The following is a 15,531-nucleotide window of genomic DNA, read 5'->3' as shown; positions in this document are numbered from 1 at the left end:
GGTGTGCCTGCCCCCCACCCAATCTGAAAAAGCTTTATTATAAGCAGGCCACTCAAATGAGTCTCCCCGGTCCACAGGGCCATTATGTCTTTGTTGAAGGGGTCTCCCCTATTGTCCTCTAGATTAACACAAACCCCTCCCATCTCCCCGTTCCCCCACCACATGCTGGCTCAAAAGTGTTAAAATGCCCTGAAGCAGAAAACGAGAAGGCAATTTACACAGCCGGCCACACGGCTGGGTGAGAGAAGAGAGGGGAAATAGACAACGAAAGATAAACATGAGTAATGGATTAGTTTGGTGGAAAGGGCTATTTAAAGAGGCACTGCATGTACAAATAAAACACAAGTTGTTGTTTTTCTAAAACTTTAGGTTGCTGATTGAGGCCAGTTTATTTAGCTTCACCGCGAAGCAGAGTTTTGGTGTTCACTTGCAAGAATAAGCAACACAATTAGTATTGTTAAAATGTAAGGTTTGGGAATTTTAAAAGCCTCAAAAGTGTTTTTCTATATAAACATGCATTCAGAGTACTTGTATTTGACAGACAGGTATGTAAAGCTCAGCCACCAGATGAAATTTCGTTGTGAGTAGCAATTTCTGCGTAACCTCATAGTCTTACAAATGCAAACTCAGTTTTAATCCGCTCTAAGTATCGGAGCTTCTATTTTTCAACCTTTCCGGCTACCGGGAGCTCTAGCTCCCGACCTAGGGGTGGCAACGACTCCCGGTCAGCGACATTTGAACACCCCGGGGGAGACCTTTCCATTGAGTCCTGGGTCGTTTCTGTCTGTCTTTCCGGATCGACGTGTTGGTTTGTCGATCCGAAAAAAGTGCTTCTTGCCCTGACTCATAATTACACCAGCCCCCGAGGTCACAATGGACCAAACTTGGGCTCGTTAGAAAGTTCTGTTCCGGGCCTCCTTTAATGTTCCATTTTACATCCAACAGCAGCACACATTTGCTGTTTCTACTAATGCTGGCCAGTGGCTACATCTGCTCTTGCCTGAAGATGGCTGACAGCGTGTCTCTGGCTGAAGGTGCACCTAAGCGCTCATAAGGTGGAGTCTTCGAGCGGTCATGGGCAGGCGTAAACAATGTGACATCAGATTGTTAGGGGATCCCCAACAGCCTGTTTTGTTTCACTGTTGTGGTTTAAAGGAGATCACAAAAAGAAGAATAGATGGATTTGTATAATATCAGGGTGTTCCTGCACACACGCTGGCGACTCAGTTTCTGGTAGATAACCATTTAAAAGTGCATTTTCTGAGATTGTGGCCCTTTAAGTTTTAACTTTTGACAAGTAATGTTCTTTTGACATTAGATTATAATAGTCTTTGGTGTGGATTCTTTTGACATTGGCCAACAAGCAACCATCTATCACACAAAGAAACATGCTTAAAACCACTTATAACATCTTGGCTACTGCACAGAAGTTTTTTGTATACACTTGTATTTGATTATTTCCACTATTACAGGGATAGTTCGCCCTAACACTATAGTTTTAAAAACGTTTACTCACCCTCTTGTCATTCCTAATCTGTATGACTTTCTTTCTTCTGCAGAACACAGGAGATATTTTGAAGCATTTTGTTAATCAAACTAGTACCCAGTCACTTCTACATGGACACTAAAAAAATGCAAGTAAATGGGTTCTGTTGTTGTTGAGGTACGAACCTTCTTCAAAATTTCTTCTTTTGTCTTCTGCCGGAGTATGAAAGTCATCAAGGTACAGGAGGGACAGAATTTTTTTATTTTGGGGAAATATCCAATTAATACTTCTTTTGCCTGAATTTCACAAAAAAATTGTTGGAACTGCATTTAATTGTCCTCATGATGAATTTGATCAACTTTGTACTTCAGATTTTGCAAGTGGCTTTGGATAAAAGCGTCTGCTTAACGCTACATGTGAATGCATAGCATCCAGGCTTCATAGTATGACTTTTTCAAGCACCACCCACATTTTCTTTAGAAACGGTTAAACGTTTTTCTTGCCTTTATCAAGGAGGAAAAACTACATGGTCACGAGTGCATGTTTTTATGACAGCTACTGCTTTCTTTACACTGTGCTTTACTAGAGAGTGGGTCAGAATGTCTAAAACTACAGATTGATATTTCAGTGAAGAGAGGGCAGAGCATGACCACAGGCCAACTCTCTCTCTCACACACTTAACTGCAGCAGATCATTCACTTTGTGTGTGGCCTTGGAGGAAATGGTCAGGAAATTCACGTCACCCTGAAAGACTGAGTGCATTCAAGGTGTCTCGGAGGGATTTGGTTGCACTTTGGGTTTGACCAGGCATGCAAGAAGGACAGAGCTGGTGTTTATTTAAAGTGTACATAACTAGTGATTTTTTTAGGTCCTACTTGGGATTACGGAGTCCAACAACAAGATTATGTACATGGAAGGTGTAAAAACATTGTTATTACGTAATAATAGGCAGTTATTCTTACCTTACTTCCTTACCTAATTCTTCCGCGATTCATCTGACTAATCCTTTCCGCTAGCCTAGTCTGATGTGATTGGTCAGATGGTCTAGTCTGCTGTGATTGGTCTACCGCGAATGAGGCTCACGATCTACAGTGTTTGAGGGAGAAGAGTGAAGTTTTCGCGGGCAGTCCTAGCAAAACGTTGGCGGGGACTATATGTAATGAAGTAAATCCGCGGCTGTTCGCAAATCTGACTATGGATGACTCGTTTGTGTGATTCAGAGTCGACTCTCTTTTTTCCAAGCCAATAACTTTGTTATTCATTCACCTTCAGATTTAAAACTGACTGCTTTCTTTCAAACAGGGCAACATTACACACAGCATGAAATGTAATTCTTATGATCTCATGTTATGTACTCTGTCTGAGAAGCATACATGGCTAAATGCATATCCTGAAGATGATGCGGTTGATGTGGTGCACCGGTAAACCTAGTCTGTTGTCGGAGCCAGATAGCCTCATGGGCAGAGCTCCGACACGTAGCGCGGTTGAGCATTCCCTAGAGCAGTCTCCCACTTCGCTTTCTGTCCTCTCTCTCTCTCCCTAAAACTGTACAAATAAAGGCAGAAACTTCAAAAATAAGTCTTTAAAAAAGAACAAGTTTGTTATAGTCAGTGTTATTTATTTTTTGCTAAACACATTAAGTTAACTGAAACTCAATCTACACAGGCTTTCGTGACACATTGTTGAATATAATAACTTGACCACGCTATTTTAGCACTGTGCAAATTTAATTCAGCAACTTTTTGTTGCCATATTTTTGCTGTTATCTGAAGAATTGGCTTAATTGTTTTAAGTTAATCGACAGCTAAGTCAACGCAAAGCCTTTGTGCAAATAAGCTAATCCTATCAGCAAGTCCAATTTAGTCTCAAAGAAAATGATTTTAACACAGTAAAATCGCATTTAATGGTAAATGCATTTTTTTGTTGAGAAAAGTGAATAGAAAAATTGAAGACGGTTCAATTATCTAGATTTTTTTAAATGCTTGCTTCAGTTTGTTCGGACTGAATATTTCATTTCGTTTGATCATACAAAGAGCCCAGTGTTAAATCCTCAACGTTGTTGACACTCCAGCTGGAGTCAGATTATTTTTCAAAACAGATATCATAGAGCTGGAGGTAACAGGCTGGAGACTCATAGTGTGTGTTTCTGAGTAGCTCCAGTCTGATTGGCTGAGAGGAAAGTGTGAAAGACTGTGGGCTGGAGAATGCATGAGTTGGGGGTGGGGTTAGGGGCGTGGCCTGTTTCTCTCTCGCTCTCTTCTCTCTCACTGTTTGCCTGGTGTCCCTGCTTGATGAGCTCAGCAGATCACTTTGCATCATGAGACGGCTCTCACGCTGCCGTTCGCATAACCGTCTCGCCTCTTTCTCTCTCTCCATTCCTCTCTCTCTCTTCCTCTCCCAGTCCGTGGGCTGTGGAGCCGGGAGTGCGCTAGGACTTTAGGAGCCGTGTGACCGGAGCGTGGAGTGGGACGGAGGTTCTGCCACGGCGGGGATTAACCTCAGGGAGGGGGTGGGGGGTTACATCTCTGGGGAAAAGCCTCTTTTCTCCTTCCTCAGCAGGGAGAGGGCGAGAAAAGAGAGAAAGAAGTAGCGTGCGCTCCTCACAAAGAGGAGTCTACTGATTTTTTCCTTTTACCCGGACGACAACAGACTACAGGAGTTCGACAAGGAAGACCTTCACGACCGCATCTGTGTAAGCACCCTTGTGTTTGTGTTTCGAGCGTGCCGAAGAACTTGATGTGGCACTCTCAAGTCTTGTGTGTTTACATTCGTTTGTGAGTGGGACTACCTCTTCATTCCTCAAAGAAACTACTGTGGGATTTTTTAGTTCTTCTCTACTTTCGGCCGTATGGGTTACCTGATTTGCATTCATTTCCCTCGGCATGTGTTGTCCTGTAGCTTTTAATTGCTCTATTAGAGCTGTGATACACCCTGGCAAGGATACCGTCTCTTTGTGTTGGATGTTACAACCATGCTGAAGCATGTTGGCTCCTGTGATGTTTTTGAAACTGGGATTTCCATGCATTCAATACTTTCTGAGCTGAAAGGGCAGCGCTGCGGGGTGAAGTGAGGTTATAGAAACTCAATGTGTGTGTGGGGGGCCTTGGAGAATGATATATTTTCACCTGAATCTACGGCTCGTGTTTTCTCAGCTGCCATGTGTGATCAGATAAGGTGATTAGTGGAGAGGGGTGACGGTTGGTTTTTTGTCCTCTCTTTTACGTGCTGTGGCTATGATTTGTCTTACTTTTCCTTCTATTATTTGTTGTTTTCAGAGGAAAGGACTCTTAACACGGGGAGAATGTTTGAATGCTTTTCATTGTGTCACTCCTGGTTGTGTGCGTGTGGGGCTTATGGATTTGCATGAGTCTGTATATGCGTGTGTGGCCGTGTGTTTCCAGGGGTGGAGTATTTATGGAAACAGTGTGTTTGTGATTCTTTTTTTTTGTACAAAGAGGCATCCCTTTGATTGAACACGAAGAAAGATATTTGGAAGAATGTTAGCAACTGAGATTTTTGGAGTACCATTGACTACCATAGTAGAAAACATTATTGTATTACTTTGTAGTTCTGTTAAACACAAAATAAGCTATTTTGAAGTATTTAGGAAAACAAACAGTTCTGGGCCACCTTTGATAACTATTTTAAATGGTAGTCAATGGTGCTCTAGAAATCTCGAAGCTCATTCTTCTAAATATCTTTCTTTATGTTCAAGAGAAATAAAGAAATGTATACTGATTTAAAACAACTTGAGGATGACTGAATTAAAATTTTTGGTTGACCTATCCCTTTAAGACATCAGTAATGGTAATAGTACTTTTTGTGTGTTACATCGTCTCAATTGATCACTATAATATCGTATACAATGGTATTTAAACAATACAGTCGTGCACAAATGTGTGTTGTGTTAATGTAACCTAGTTAAGCATGGTAAAAACATGGCACCAAGAAGAAACACAATCCTACTTGTGAAAACCCAGCTAAAGTCATTTTTATGTGATTTGTTTCTATATAAAATAATCCTACTTAATGTAAAGAGCATTCTGTGAAAATATACTGTACTTGAAATTTTTATTGGCCGTGTAATGCCATGTCAAAGATTGAAATCATAATGAAATTAATGACTGAAATCAATATTTGATGCTGATTATTTTATGAGACTTTAGCATGGCTTTCACACACATGGTCACAAATGGTAACGGTGAACAACATTGTTTGAATTAATTAGTGTCATATTCATTCATCATAGTGTTTGCATGAAAGAATACTATAATATAAACATGGTAACAAATGGTAGTATTCCAGGTGCCCCCCATGGCTACTTTAACACTAGGATTTTAAGATGACCATATTTAAATCCCATACTATTTATTTAAATGGTGTTATCATGGTATATGAACAAAAACACTATAGTTCTAGTTGCAAGTTATAGCATATCACGTTTTTATAAGTGATTTTTTGCGCGAGTGTATTTGTGTGTTGCGAGCGGTGTGGGTCATGGACACAGTGTGTGATGTGGAGGGCAGTGGAACTGCTTTAATCACGGAGTGTGTTGTCTGTGAGCATTGGACTGGAAAGAGCTGACTGGAGCTGCTCTGTAGAGAGAGGCTCTACTGGGAGACTTTCGAACTCAGCTGTTAACCACGTGAAGAGCTACACAACCATTTGCCTAACCCATTCAATCTCCCTCCTTTGGAGAGGGCCACTGGATAAGAGCCAGAAGGATTCGTGTGTGTGTGTCCGTTCTGCTGAAAGGAGAGGAGGTGGGATCGCACATCTGCCACAAGGCAGTGTGTGTGTGATTACTGGTTTTGCGATGGGGGTGGACACTTCAGTCGTGGTGATAAATGGCTTTAGGGCTGTCAGTAGGCCTGGCCCTCAATGGCTGTATTATATTTACACTCTTTCTGCTTATAGCTAGTATCTAATGGTCTTGCTGCAGTGCTGGAAAGCTTCTGAGCTTCTTGGGCATGGAAATTAAATGGAGAGATTTTTCAAAGGGCTTCAAGGAACACCCAAAAATTAAAATTCTGAAACCATTTACTCGCCCTCAAGTTATTCCAAATCTATATACATTTCTTTGTTATGATGAACACAGAGCAAGATATTTGAGAGCTTTTAACCAAACAGTTCTTGGCCACCATTGACTAGTGGGAAACAGAAGTTTAACACAAAATGAGATATTTTAAAGAATGTAGGAAAGCAAACCCTTCTGGGGCACTTGTGACTACCATTGTAATTTGTCCTGCTATGATAGTCAATGGTGGCCAAGAAATGTTTGGTTACAAGCATTCTTTCAGATATCTTTCTCCCTCTTCATTAGAACAAAGAAATCTACACAGATTTGGAAAATCTGTGGAAATTTGTCATGTTATAATGAAAATTTAGCATGTCTCTGTTTCAAAAGGGATATTTTGTAGCTTTATTGGCGATAAAGAGGTAAATAACCTACCAGGGATGCTAAGGATCTGAGTTATTTTATGATGGTTCAACGATGGGCTTGTTTTGTTCATCATCAGATGTATATTTTCACGTAGTTTTGGATGTTTTGTAACTTGGCAACACTTTACAATAAGGTTGTACTTGTTATCATTAGTAAATGCATTAGCTAACTTGAAAATAGCAATTTTTGTTAATTAAAGATAAATCTAAAACCTTTCTTAATGTTAGTTGATGACAATACCACTGTTCATGGTAGTTTCTTGTGCATGTATTAATTTTAACAGAACCACTTTTGTTAAATGTATCAGCAAATGTTGAAATGAACATGAATCAAGATTATTAATAATGTTCAGAATTATTTTTATTGTTAGGTCATGTTAGCTAATGCATTAAAGCAACACTAGAGAACTTTTGCTTATGGTTCCCCCATGTGGTTGATAAGCGCAGTTGCCTGTTATCAGTGTCGTAAATACTGTCGCTGTATAAGCTTTCCTGTGGGCAGCGCAATATACGTGAATTTTTTGACTAAGCAGAAACCGCTGTTACATCATTTCACTCCATAAACTGTGTATGTACTAAAGTGCTCTTTTGGCCCCTGTGGGGTATACTACTGGGCTGTACTAATAGCTCAAACTAGATTTTGACGTAGCAGCTGGTTGTTGGCCTTTACCCCCCCCCTCCAACACACTAACCACAGTACATCAAACTTATCACATGATACATGGAGACGTTACAATGAACTAACCTTATGGAAAAAATCACCTGTCTGAAATACAGCTAAACAACATAAACAAATCTGCAGATCAGCAACCTTAAATTGAGGCATAGTGACCTAAAAAATCATAAATAACTACAAGTTGATGTTCAAATTTCTTGATAACAAAGTCTTCTTGTTTTAAACAATGTTTATCAGCTTTTCTCTTTTTTCCGAGATTCGATATCAAAGTTCATCCACATTGCTGTTTTAAATGACCTTTTCCGCATTTCTTCTTCTTTTTAAATTTGGTGGTTGGCAAACCAACTTAGTGTGCTTCTTCCGCTTTACGATACTGCTGGTATATGTCCTTTAATATGGCGGCCATGATTGTTTTTATTGCAAAGTGCCCGTCGGAGGGAGAAAAATCCCATTTGGAATGCACAGAAGGTTATAGAAGGACAGCGACATCCTTTCTTTTTACGTATGAAAATTTTCATTTCAATATTTAAATGTTTTATCTATTTAGCAAGTGACGTGGGTAAAGTGTTGTGACGCATGCCCTTACAAGACTGCATGTATGAGGAGTTTTTGCTGTCACCAGGAGTGGTGTGTAAAGTGTAAACGGACCTCTAATGTCTAATTGAAGAATTGCCATGTGGTTTGCATTTATCTTGTCTAGGCTCTGTTCACATTCTACAGGTTCACTTTGATGTGACAATCACCACGAGCGATTGCTGTATTCTTTAGCTTATGTGTCACCTCAGAACCCATCTCACCCGACACATAATTCACACGTGCACCCGAAATACCCATGTGCACAAACATCTCATTTTATTGCTCACACATCTATGCTCATGCCATGGCTGTTGCCATTGGCTCCTCTCTGTTTCAGAATGTTCAGATCAGAAAAACAGCTCAGTCTGTGACGACAGATGCCTGCTGTCTAGTCTTTGTGTTTCTGTGTATGGTAGAAGTGTATCTCCATGAGTAAGGTCTAATTAGGACTGTGTAGGTGTATGGGGGAGGAGGTATTGAACATGTGGCTAGACGGCTGTCTGTATCGTGACCTACGTACTGCCTGCAGTGGGCTCATGCTTTACTCATCCGACATTAGGCACTAATAATGAGAAGGCAGAGATTGATGAAGGGAAAGAGAGATCAAGCATAACAATGGTTGAATGACAGAGAGAAGGAGAGGTTAGCATCATGTCTTAAAGTCCCCGTGAACTCGTTTTTACTTCCGTATTCTGACACATTTCTGAGTGAAAGGAATTTCCAATGAGGAAATAAGTGGGCGGGGTTTGTGTTTTTCAATGCGAATTGATTGGATGTGTAAGTACACCTTTTGCATTGATTTTGAAATGAAACTGGAAGCAGATTGACAGTTGAAGGGGAGGAGTTAACAGATGCTCCGGCCAAGCCGTCTAATTTACATCATTAGAAATGGATCGTGATTTCAGGTCGGAAGTGCATCTTCAGATTTTAACTGAAGATTATGATGGTACATGAATAAAAAAAAGAAAATGAACCACATTGATAAGTTATTTACTATAAACGCTGCGATATTTCATGAAAAATAAGAATTGTAATTTTTATTTCACTGGGACTTTAACATGGCGTGATGTGTCAACTTTCCTGCAACAAGCAGGAAAGTTTTGTTGTTTGTGTTGAATTTGAAACTGATGCTAACGTAAAATAAACCCTGACAATTTAATGAATTTGTGAATTCGCATGACAGTCACTCTTAATTGTGTTGATTTATTTGAAAAATTAGCTAGAAACTAAATTCGGTAGGCATTATATTATTAACCTATAAACCAAGATTTGACTTTTAGCTGTTTGGATGTTGCATTTGATTGGACAAAAATCTAGGTAGTGCAGGATGAGTCATAAAAAATGTTGAATGTATTTATCCTCCAAAAAATGGAACAGAACTTTTGGACAAATAAAGCTAATACAAATTGAAAGAAAACACAAAACCTTCATTTTCATTGAGTCCCACGGAAACAGAGTTTTCAAAAGGAAAACAAAAAGTGTGAGTTCGCTGGACAAGTGAACGACACTACTTGAAGAGAAGTGATATGTTTAATACGAAAAGAGGCAGGATGCAAGGTAAACAACAGATGGCGAATGTGTGCTGCTCCTCATCAAAGCCACTGGTGGCTGGAGGTTTATGTCCATCACGTCTCTGGTGACCGTGGTAACGCAGGCAAGAGGCCAGGCAGCGGGTGCTCTCTCTATCACAGACCTCCCACCCTCCTGAAGGAAAACGTAGGCGAGCCCTGCTGAGGGGTGATGAGTGCTGAAGCATAAACAAATTCATATGAGGATGTACACGGAAAAGGGCACATAGCATTGCTTCAAAGATTCAGACCTGTGTTATTGAAACAAAAAAAGCACAAAAGAGTTATTGCTGCACTTCAGTCTGTATGTAAATCTGAAATGTGATTTTAAAGGTTCAGTGCATTACAGTTACTTGCCTACCGTACAGTCACAGGTAAATAAAAAGACATGAACTTAGTTCAAATGCCTTTTAGCCAATCATGTCCTGACTTAACTATTGTGTAAAATAGAGCAAGTATTTAAGTGGACTGTGTGGTCTTGTTCTAAGGTCTGAGATATTATCATTCCTCTAGTCATGCTGAACAGTTTTAAGCTCTTGAATGCTGGATCTTTCGCCAAACACGTATCACAGCGTCAGATAATTCAATTAGGCAAATCAAAGAACACTACCTTTATGATGGAGCAAGCAACGAAATAAAGCTCCGAGTGTGGAATAGCTAAACTGAGGAAAATGTTAATAACCTAAATGCGCCGCAGATTGAAGACTCTGTCAAGAACCTTCACATTTTCGCCTTTAAACTTAATCATCTGTATTTTAATAGTAAAAAACAGTCTCTTAAAACAATAAGACACATTTGTTTTGATTGAGCACTATGCGCTGCAGGAAAGCACAGAGAGGCACAATTACACTTGGGTTGTTTTGACTTGCTCAGACTTATAGCCGTAGCATCCACATCCCAATGACACGCAAGCCGATGAAGTGCTTTTGTGTTTCTAACAGATAAGACAGCACAGATGGCTGTTTTCCCATACCCAACAGACCGCTTTTATATGTGGCCTCGTCTTGCTTGGATTAGCAAATGGAGACAGCGTATAAGCGCTCCATTAGAATGAGGTTGTTATATTTGCATTAGTTGTGTCTTATATGGTTGGGGATCATTACCCATGATATGAGCCAGTGTAATTGATGTACTACACGTTTTTTTCATCTCTCTGTTTGACGTCTGTGTTTTATCTGCAGCATGGCCCCCGAAGGCACGGTAGTCATGCCATGCGGTCACCCTCGCTCACAGCGTGACTCCGTCACTGACACATTGAAACAGACCGCCTACTGTCCTTTCATGCTGTCTGTGTGTGTGTGTAGGGTGACGTTTGTGACTTTGAGCTTGTATGTGATTGTATCAAGGTTCATTTAGTTTACTTAAATTAAAACTTTGAAAATGTTCCTGTTCATTGAAATTAAATTAAAGATTGACCTCAAAATTATTGGAAAAACGTAACTCAAGGAAAAATTTAAATGTTGCCTTAAAAATAAACTTTTAAAATTAAGTTTAAAGCAGTGATATTATGATCTTAAAAACAAACTAAAATCGAACTAAAACAAAAAATAAATTAATGTTACATAGCAACATTCAAAATAAACCAATAAATTATAAGATAATAAATGCATATATCAAGAATTTAACTAAAATTTACACAAAAACTAAAAATGTACAAATTTAAGATAATTTAAAATATGAATAAAAATAAAAAATAAAAACTATAAGAACTCTGGTGTGTATACACTGTGAAAAAGTATACAGAACCGTTTCAGCTCGATTTGAAACTCCATTTAGACCGCTTTGCAAGATGCAAACACTGGTCAAGAAGCATCGGTTTACATTTTTATTTATTTATTATTAGTTTTTATTTAACATCTTGTAATTAAATTTGTTATATATTTGTTTAACATTTTAAATCAGCTGAGGATATTCTGTTGTTTGTATTTTGTCTAAACCTTTGTGTTGTGTTAAAAAACTGAAACAGGAACTTCTTCTGGATCAGAGTCGAACTAACGCTGTTAACGTCATCCGTAACGATCTATTCGGTGCCTGTCTACACAGGTTAAACAATATGGTATTTTTTCAATAAAATGTTTTCTAAACATTTCCTGTAAACTGAGAAAATAAATAGCGGTGAAAATCCTGCTATTTTGTCTAATAATCAATATCAGAGAGGTTAAGTATTCTGCTTTATGGAAAAGTAAATATAGGAATCTTTTTAAACAGAGGGCATCCATTGGATTTTTAGAAGCATCGTAACGCTATACATTCAGTTTTATGCATTTCCTGATCCACTCCCGCACTTTACGTCTGGCTCTTAATGGAAACGATCGATCATCGAGAAGCTTTTGTCATCAGTTTTTTTAGCCGTTTCTTTTTTTAATCCACACTCAGGCTTTGTTTTACAAGCCTTTATGCAATTAACTAACGTGAGAACAGTGTTTAAAAATCTGTCTACGACTCCCAGACTAACAGCGTAATTATGTTTGTGTCCGTGTTTATTACAGTTATTAGTGACTACAGCGGTTTGAGGGAAGGAACGTAAGCTGAACTGACACGCGTTTCTGAAGCAAACACGGCCTCAGTGAAACAATTCTGTGCCTCGGCACATTGAATGACTGTGAACCCCTTTGTGTGTTAGTTTGGGCATGAAATTAGATATGGCAAAACTCACACCTAGACATGTTATGATTGTCATGAGTGGCATGTTAGGGCAGCAGGCTCTCTCTGTCATATTTCATTCATTTATCTCTCGTGCAGACACATGCACACTTTCTATTCCTCTTCTTTCATGACCTCGTTTATTTTCCCTTTGCTATCAGTAACACTTACTCAGGATTCCAGGCTCTGACTGTCTGGCCACCCTCTTTCCTGTCGTCTGAATTTGACTGTGAGCTATTCTGCCTCTTGCTCTCTCTAATGTATGTGACCTTAATGTGTTGTGTGGTAGAATGTGTATGTTTGTGTGTCTCAGACTCCCTGTTCCGTTCAGACCGGAATGGTTGGCTTCTTTGATGACTATTTGTCTGACTGAGTATGTTTATATTTTCTGGAACCATTTCTCTCCGCATGACCGCTGTGCGTGTATCTGTGAGAGTAACTGTCTTTTTGGGAATCTTCCCAGGATGAGATCCCTTTTATTCCTGGAAAAACAATATGCGTCACTTACTGTAGTAAGAAGTGCCGCTAGCGTAAACACATTTAGTCATATTCCCGCTTTAATGTGTAGATTTTACTGTGACTAAAGCTTACCCTCTTTTTCCTTTGTTATTTTTCTACTCTCAGTGCCTGGAACTAAATGATAAATATATTTGTTTCCATTCTTTTTTAGTTTTGAGTTAGTGTTGCATGCTAATAGTAGTCCTACAGTAGTGAACCCGCTGTATTTTTGCTCATACTTAGTGAAAATCCTGAAAATTCTTAATACCCAAATTAAAATACTTTTATTTACTCACCATCATGTCCTTTCAGATACTTTTTTCCTCTGCAGAACAAAAACATTTTTTTTAAGAATGATGCTAACCAGGTTGACTTGTTGATTTTTATTGTATGAACACAAAACCACAGAAAAATTCTCAAAATATTTTCTTGTGTGTTCAACATACATATATAGTCTTTTGAGTAACATGATGGTAAATAAATGATGACAGAATTTCAATTTTGTGTAAACTGTCCCTTTAAATCTCTAACTGCGAGTATATGGTATAGTGAGTCGCAAAGCAGCACATAGAAACCACTCATACATCAGCAACTCCCTGTCAGTCAAACATATTGTATGACTGTGGTGTTTATCACCTCGGGCAAGCAGCACTCATATTTTCTTCTGTTTATATAGGTATTTCATGCTTTTATAAGTGTCCTATTTGAAATAAATTCCATTTATAATATTTAAAAATAATTTATGTGTACGTGTGTATTCCTTGTGTGTTAAGATGTAGGTGATGTGTCTTGTCATGTCAACATGTGATTATAGTTGCATGTGTGTGTGTCATACAGAACGTTCTCACCCGCTGCCCTCATTATTGTTCCCCTTGGTGCTATGGCACATGCTGTCAGCAGTCGACCTCAATTTCTGTCCTTCAGCTCATCTTCTATTATCTTGCTTTTTAATTTCTCTTCTCAAACACCTAATCACATTAGTTTTTCCATACCCACTCATATGACCAGTACATCAACCCATTGGTCTCTTTCATTTCTGTTTAATGACATGGTGGATGTGTCTGTGTGTTTTTGTCTCGTAGGGTTTCTGTAAGGCTGGCCCACTCGCCATTGACGTGCATTCGGGGCCTCAGGCCGACGTCTTGGTGCATTGATGAGGTAACGGCGGAGCCCGGAAACCCAGCCCCTGCGTCACACCACCCCCCTCCCATTCCCCTCTTCCCTCCCCCTCGCCACCCAACCAACCATGGGGCAAAAGATCTCGGGGGGCATAAAGTCCGTGGACGCACGTGGGGAACCGTCCTTTAGACCTCTGAGGAGAGAGCTGAGAGGGCCGGACTTCTTCAAGCCCGCCAGGTTGGACTTACTTCTGGACATGCCCCCCGCTCCACACGAGCAGCAGCTTAGACACGCATGGAATCCGGATGACCGCTCCCTTAACATCTTCATCAAGGATGATGACAAACTTACCTTCCATCGCCACCCGGTTGCACAAAGCACAGACGGTATACGCGGTCGGGTGGGTTTCACGCGAGGACTACACGTTTGGAGGATCCATTGGCCCACCAGGCAGCGGGGCACGCACGCCGTGGTGGGCTTGGCCACGGCAGATGCACCGCTGCACTCGGTTGGCTACACGTCGTTAGTTGGGAGTGATGTTGAGTCCTGGGGCTGGGACCTGGGACGTAACAAGCTCTACCACAACAGTAAGAACCGACCGGCCTCTTCTTCCCCCACCTACCCGAGCTTCCTGGAGCCAGAGGAGGCCTTTGTGCTGCCAGATGCCCTGATGGTGGTGCTGGATATGGATGAGGGCACCTTAAGCTTCATGGTGGATGGACAGTACCTTGGAGTGGCCTTCAGAGGCCTTAAGGGCAAAAAGCTTTACCCCATCGTCAGTGCGGTGTGGGGTCACTGTGAGATCACTATGCGCTACATCAATGGCCTAGATCGTAAGTAAAAAAATATTTCATTTTTTCCACAGCTGTTGGCATCACTTCCACACCCTCATGTTATTCCAAACTTGTATGACTTGCTGTTTTCTGCGGGACACAAGAGAAGATATTTTAAAGAACTTTTGGTAACCAAACAACATTGCCCCCATTGACTTTCATTTTATGGACACAATACCACTAATACGTTTCTCAAAAATATCTTCTATGGTTTCCAACAGAAAAAAGTCAAATAAAAGTGTTAAATGGTGAATTAATAATAAGAGAATTGGTAGCATAGGGATGGAGTCACCAAATTACAGGATAGGATGTAACCTGTGATGTATTGTGTCCTGTTCGTTCAAGACCACTCTCCGAAATAGATGTTCAGTTCTTCTCTCACGCTTGTTACCCTCAGGGAACTTGGGCATTGCTGCCGGGACACATTCATTATTAATGCAAGGAACGATGTAATGTATTGTCAATGGAGTCAGGAAGTTTCCAAACATCGCTGAATGGAGAATTGGCTTCGACTAGCTAGACCTGGCAAATCATTAAGGCTAATGCAGAGAGCTTATCTTAATGCATTTTGATACCCACAGGAGACTCGAAATGAGATACTTATGGGCAGGTGACGTTGCTCTGTGCGTACGTAGGGTCACGTTCTAGGCTCGCATGTTTGTGCAAGTGATTATGTATTAGTTTGAGCAC

At 40.2% G+C, this 15,531-nt stretch overlaps 1 protein-coding gene across 3 annotated transcripts in view; it reads left to right on the top strand.

Moving 5' to 3' along the window:
* spsb4a (splA/ryanodine receptor domain and SOCS box containing 4a) overlaps positions 1-15,531 on the top strand; it is a 61,307-nt gene that overhangs the window by 16,777 nt on the left and 28,999 nt on the right. For 2 of the 3 annotated variants that reach the window (XM_056742970.1, XM_056742971.1), the window contains exon 2: positions 13,972-14,841. In XM_056742970.1, the coding sequence (XP_056598948.1) occupies positions 14,136-14,841 (706 nt within the window). In that variant the 5' untranslated portion in view covers positions 13,972-14,135. Of the gene's footprint in view, positions 1-3,789; positions 4,179-13,971; positions 14,842-15,531 lie in introns of those variants that run through there. The other variant, XM_056742969.1, reaches the window with a different exon arrangement.

Source organism: Triplophysa dalaica, chromosome 3 (genome assembly GCF_015846415.1).
Source record: "Triplophysa dalaica isolate WHDGS20190420 chromosome 3, ASM1584641v1, whole genome shotgun sequence".
NCBI lineage: Eukaryota > Metazoa > Chordata > Actinopteri > Cypriniformes > Nemacheilidae > Triplophysa > Triplophysa dalaica.
This window is presented reverse-complemented; position numbering and strand designations above follow the sequence as displayed.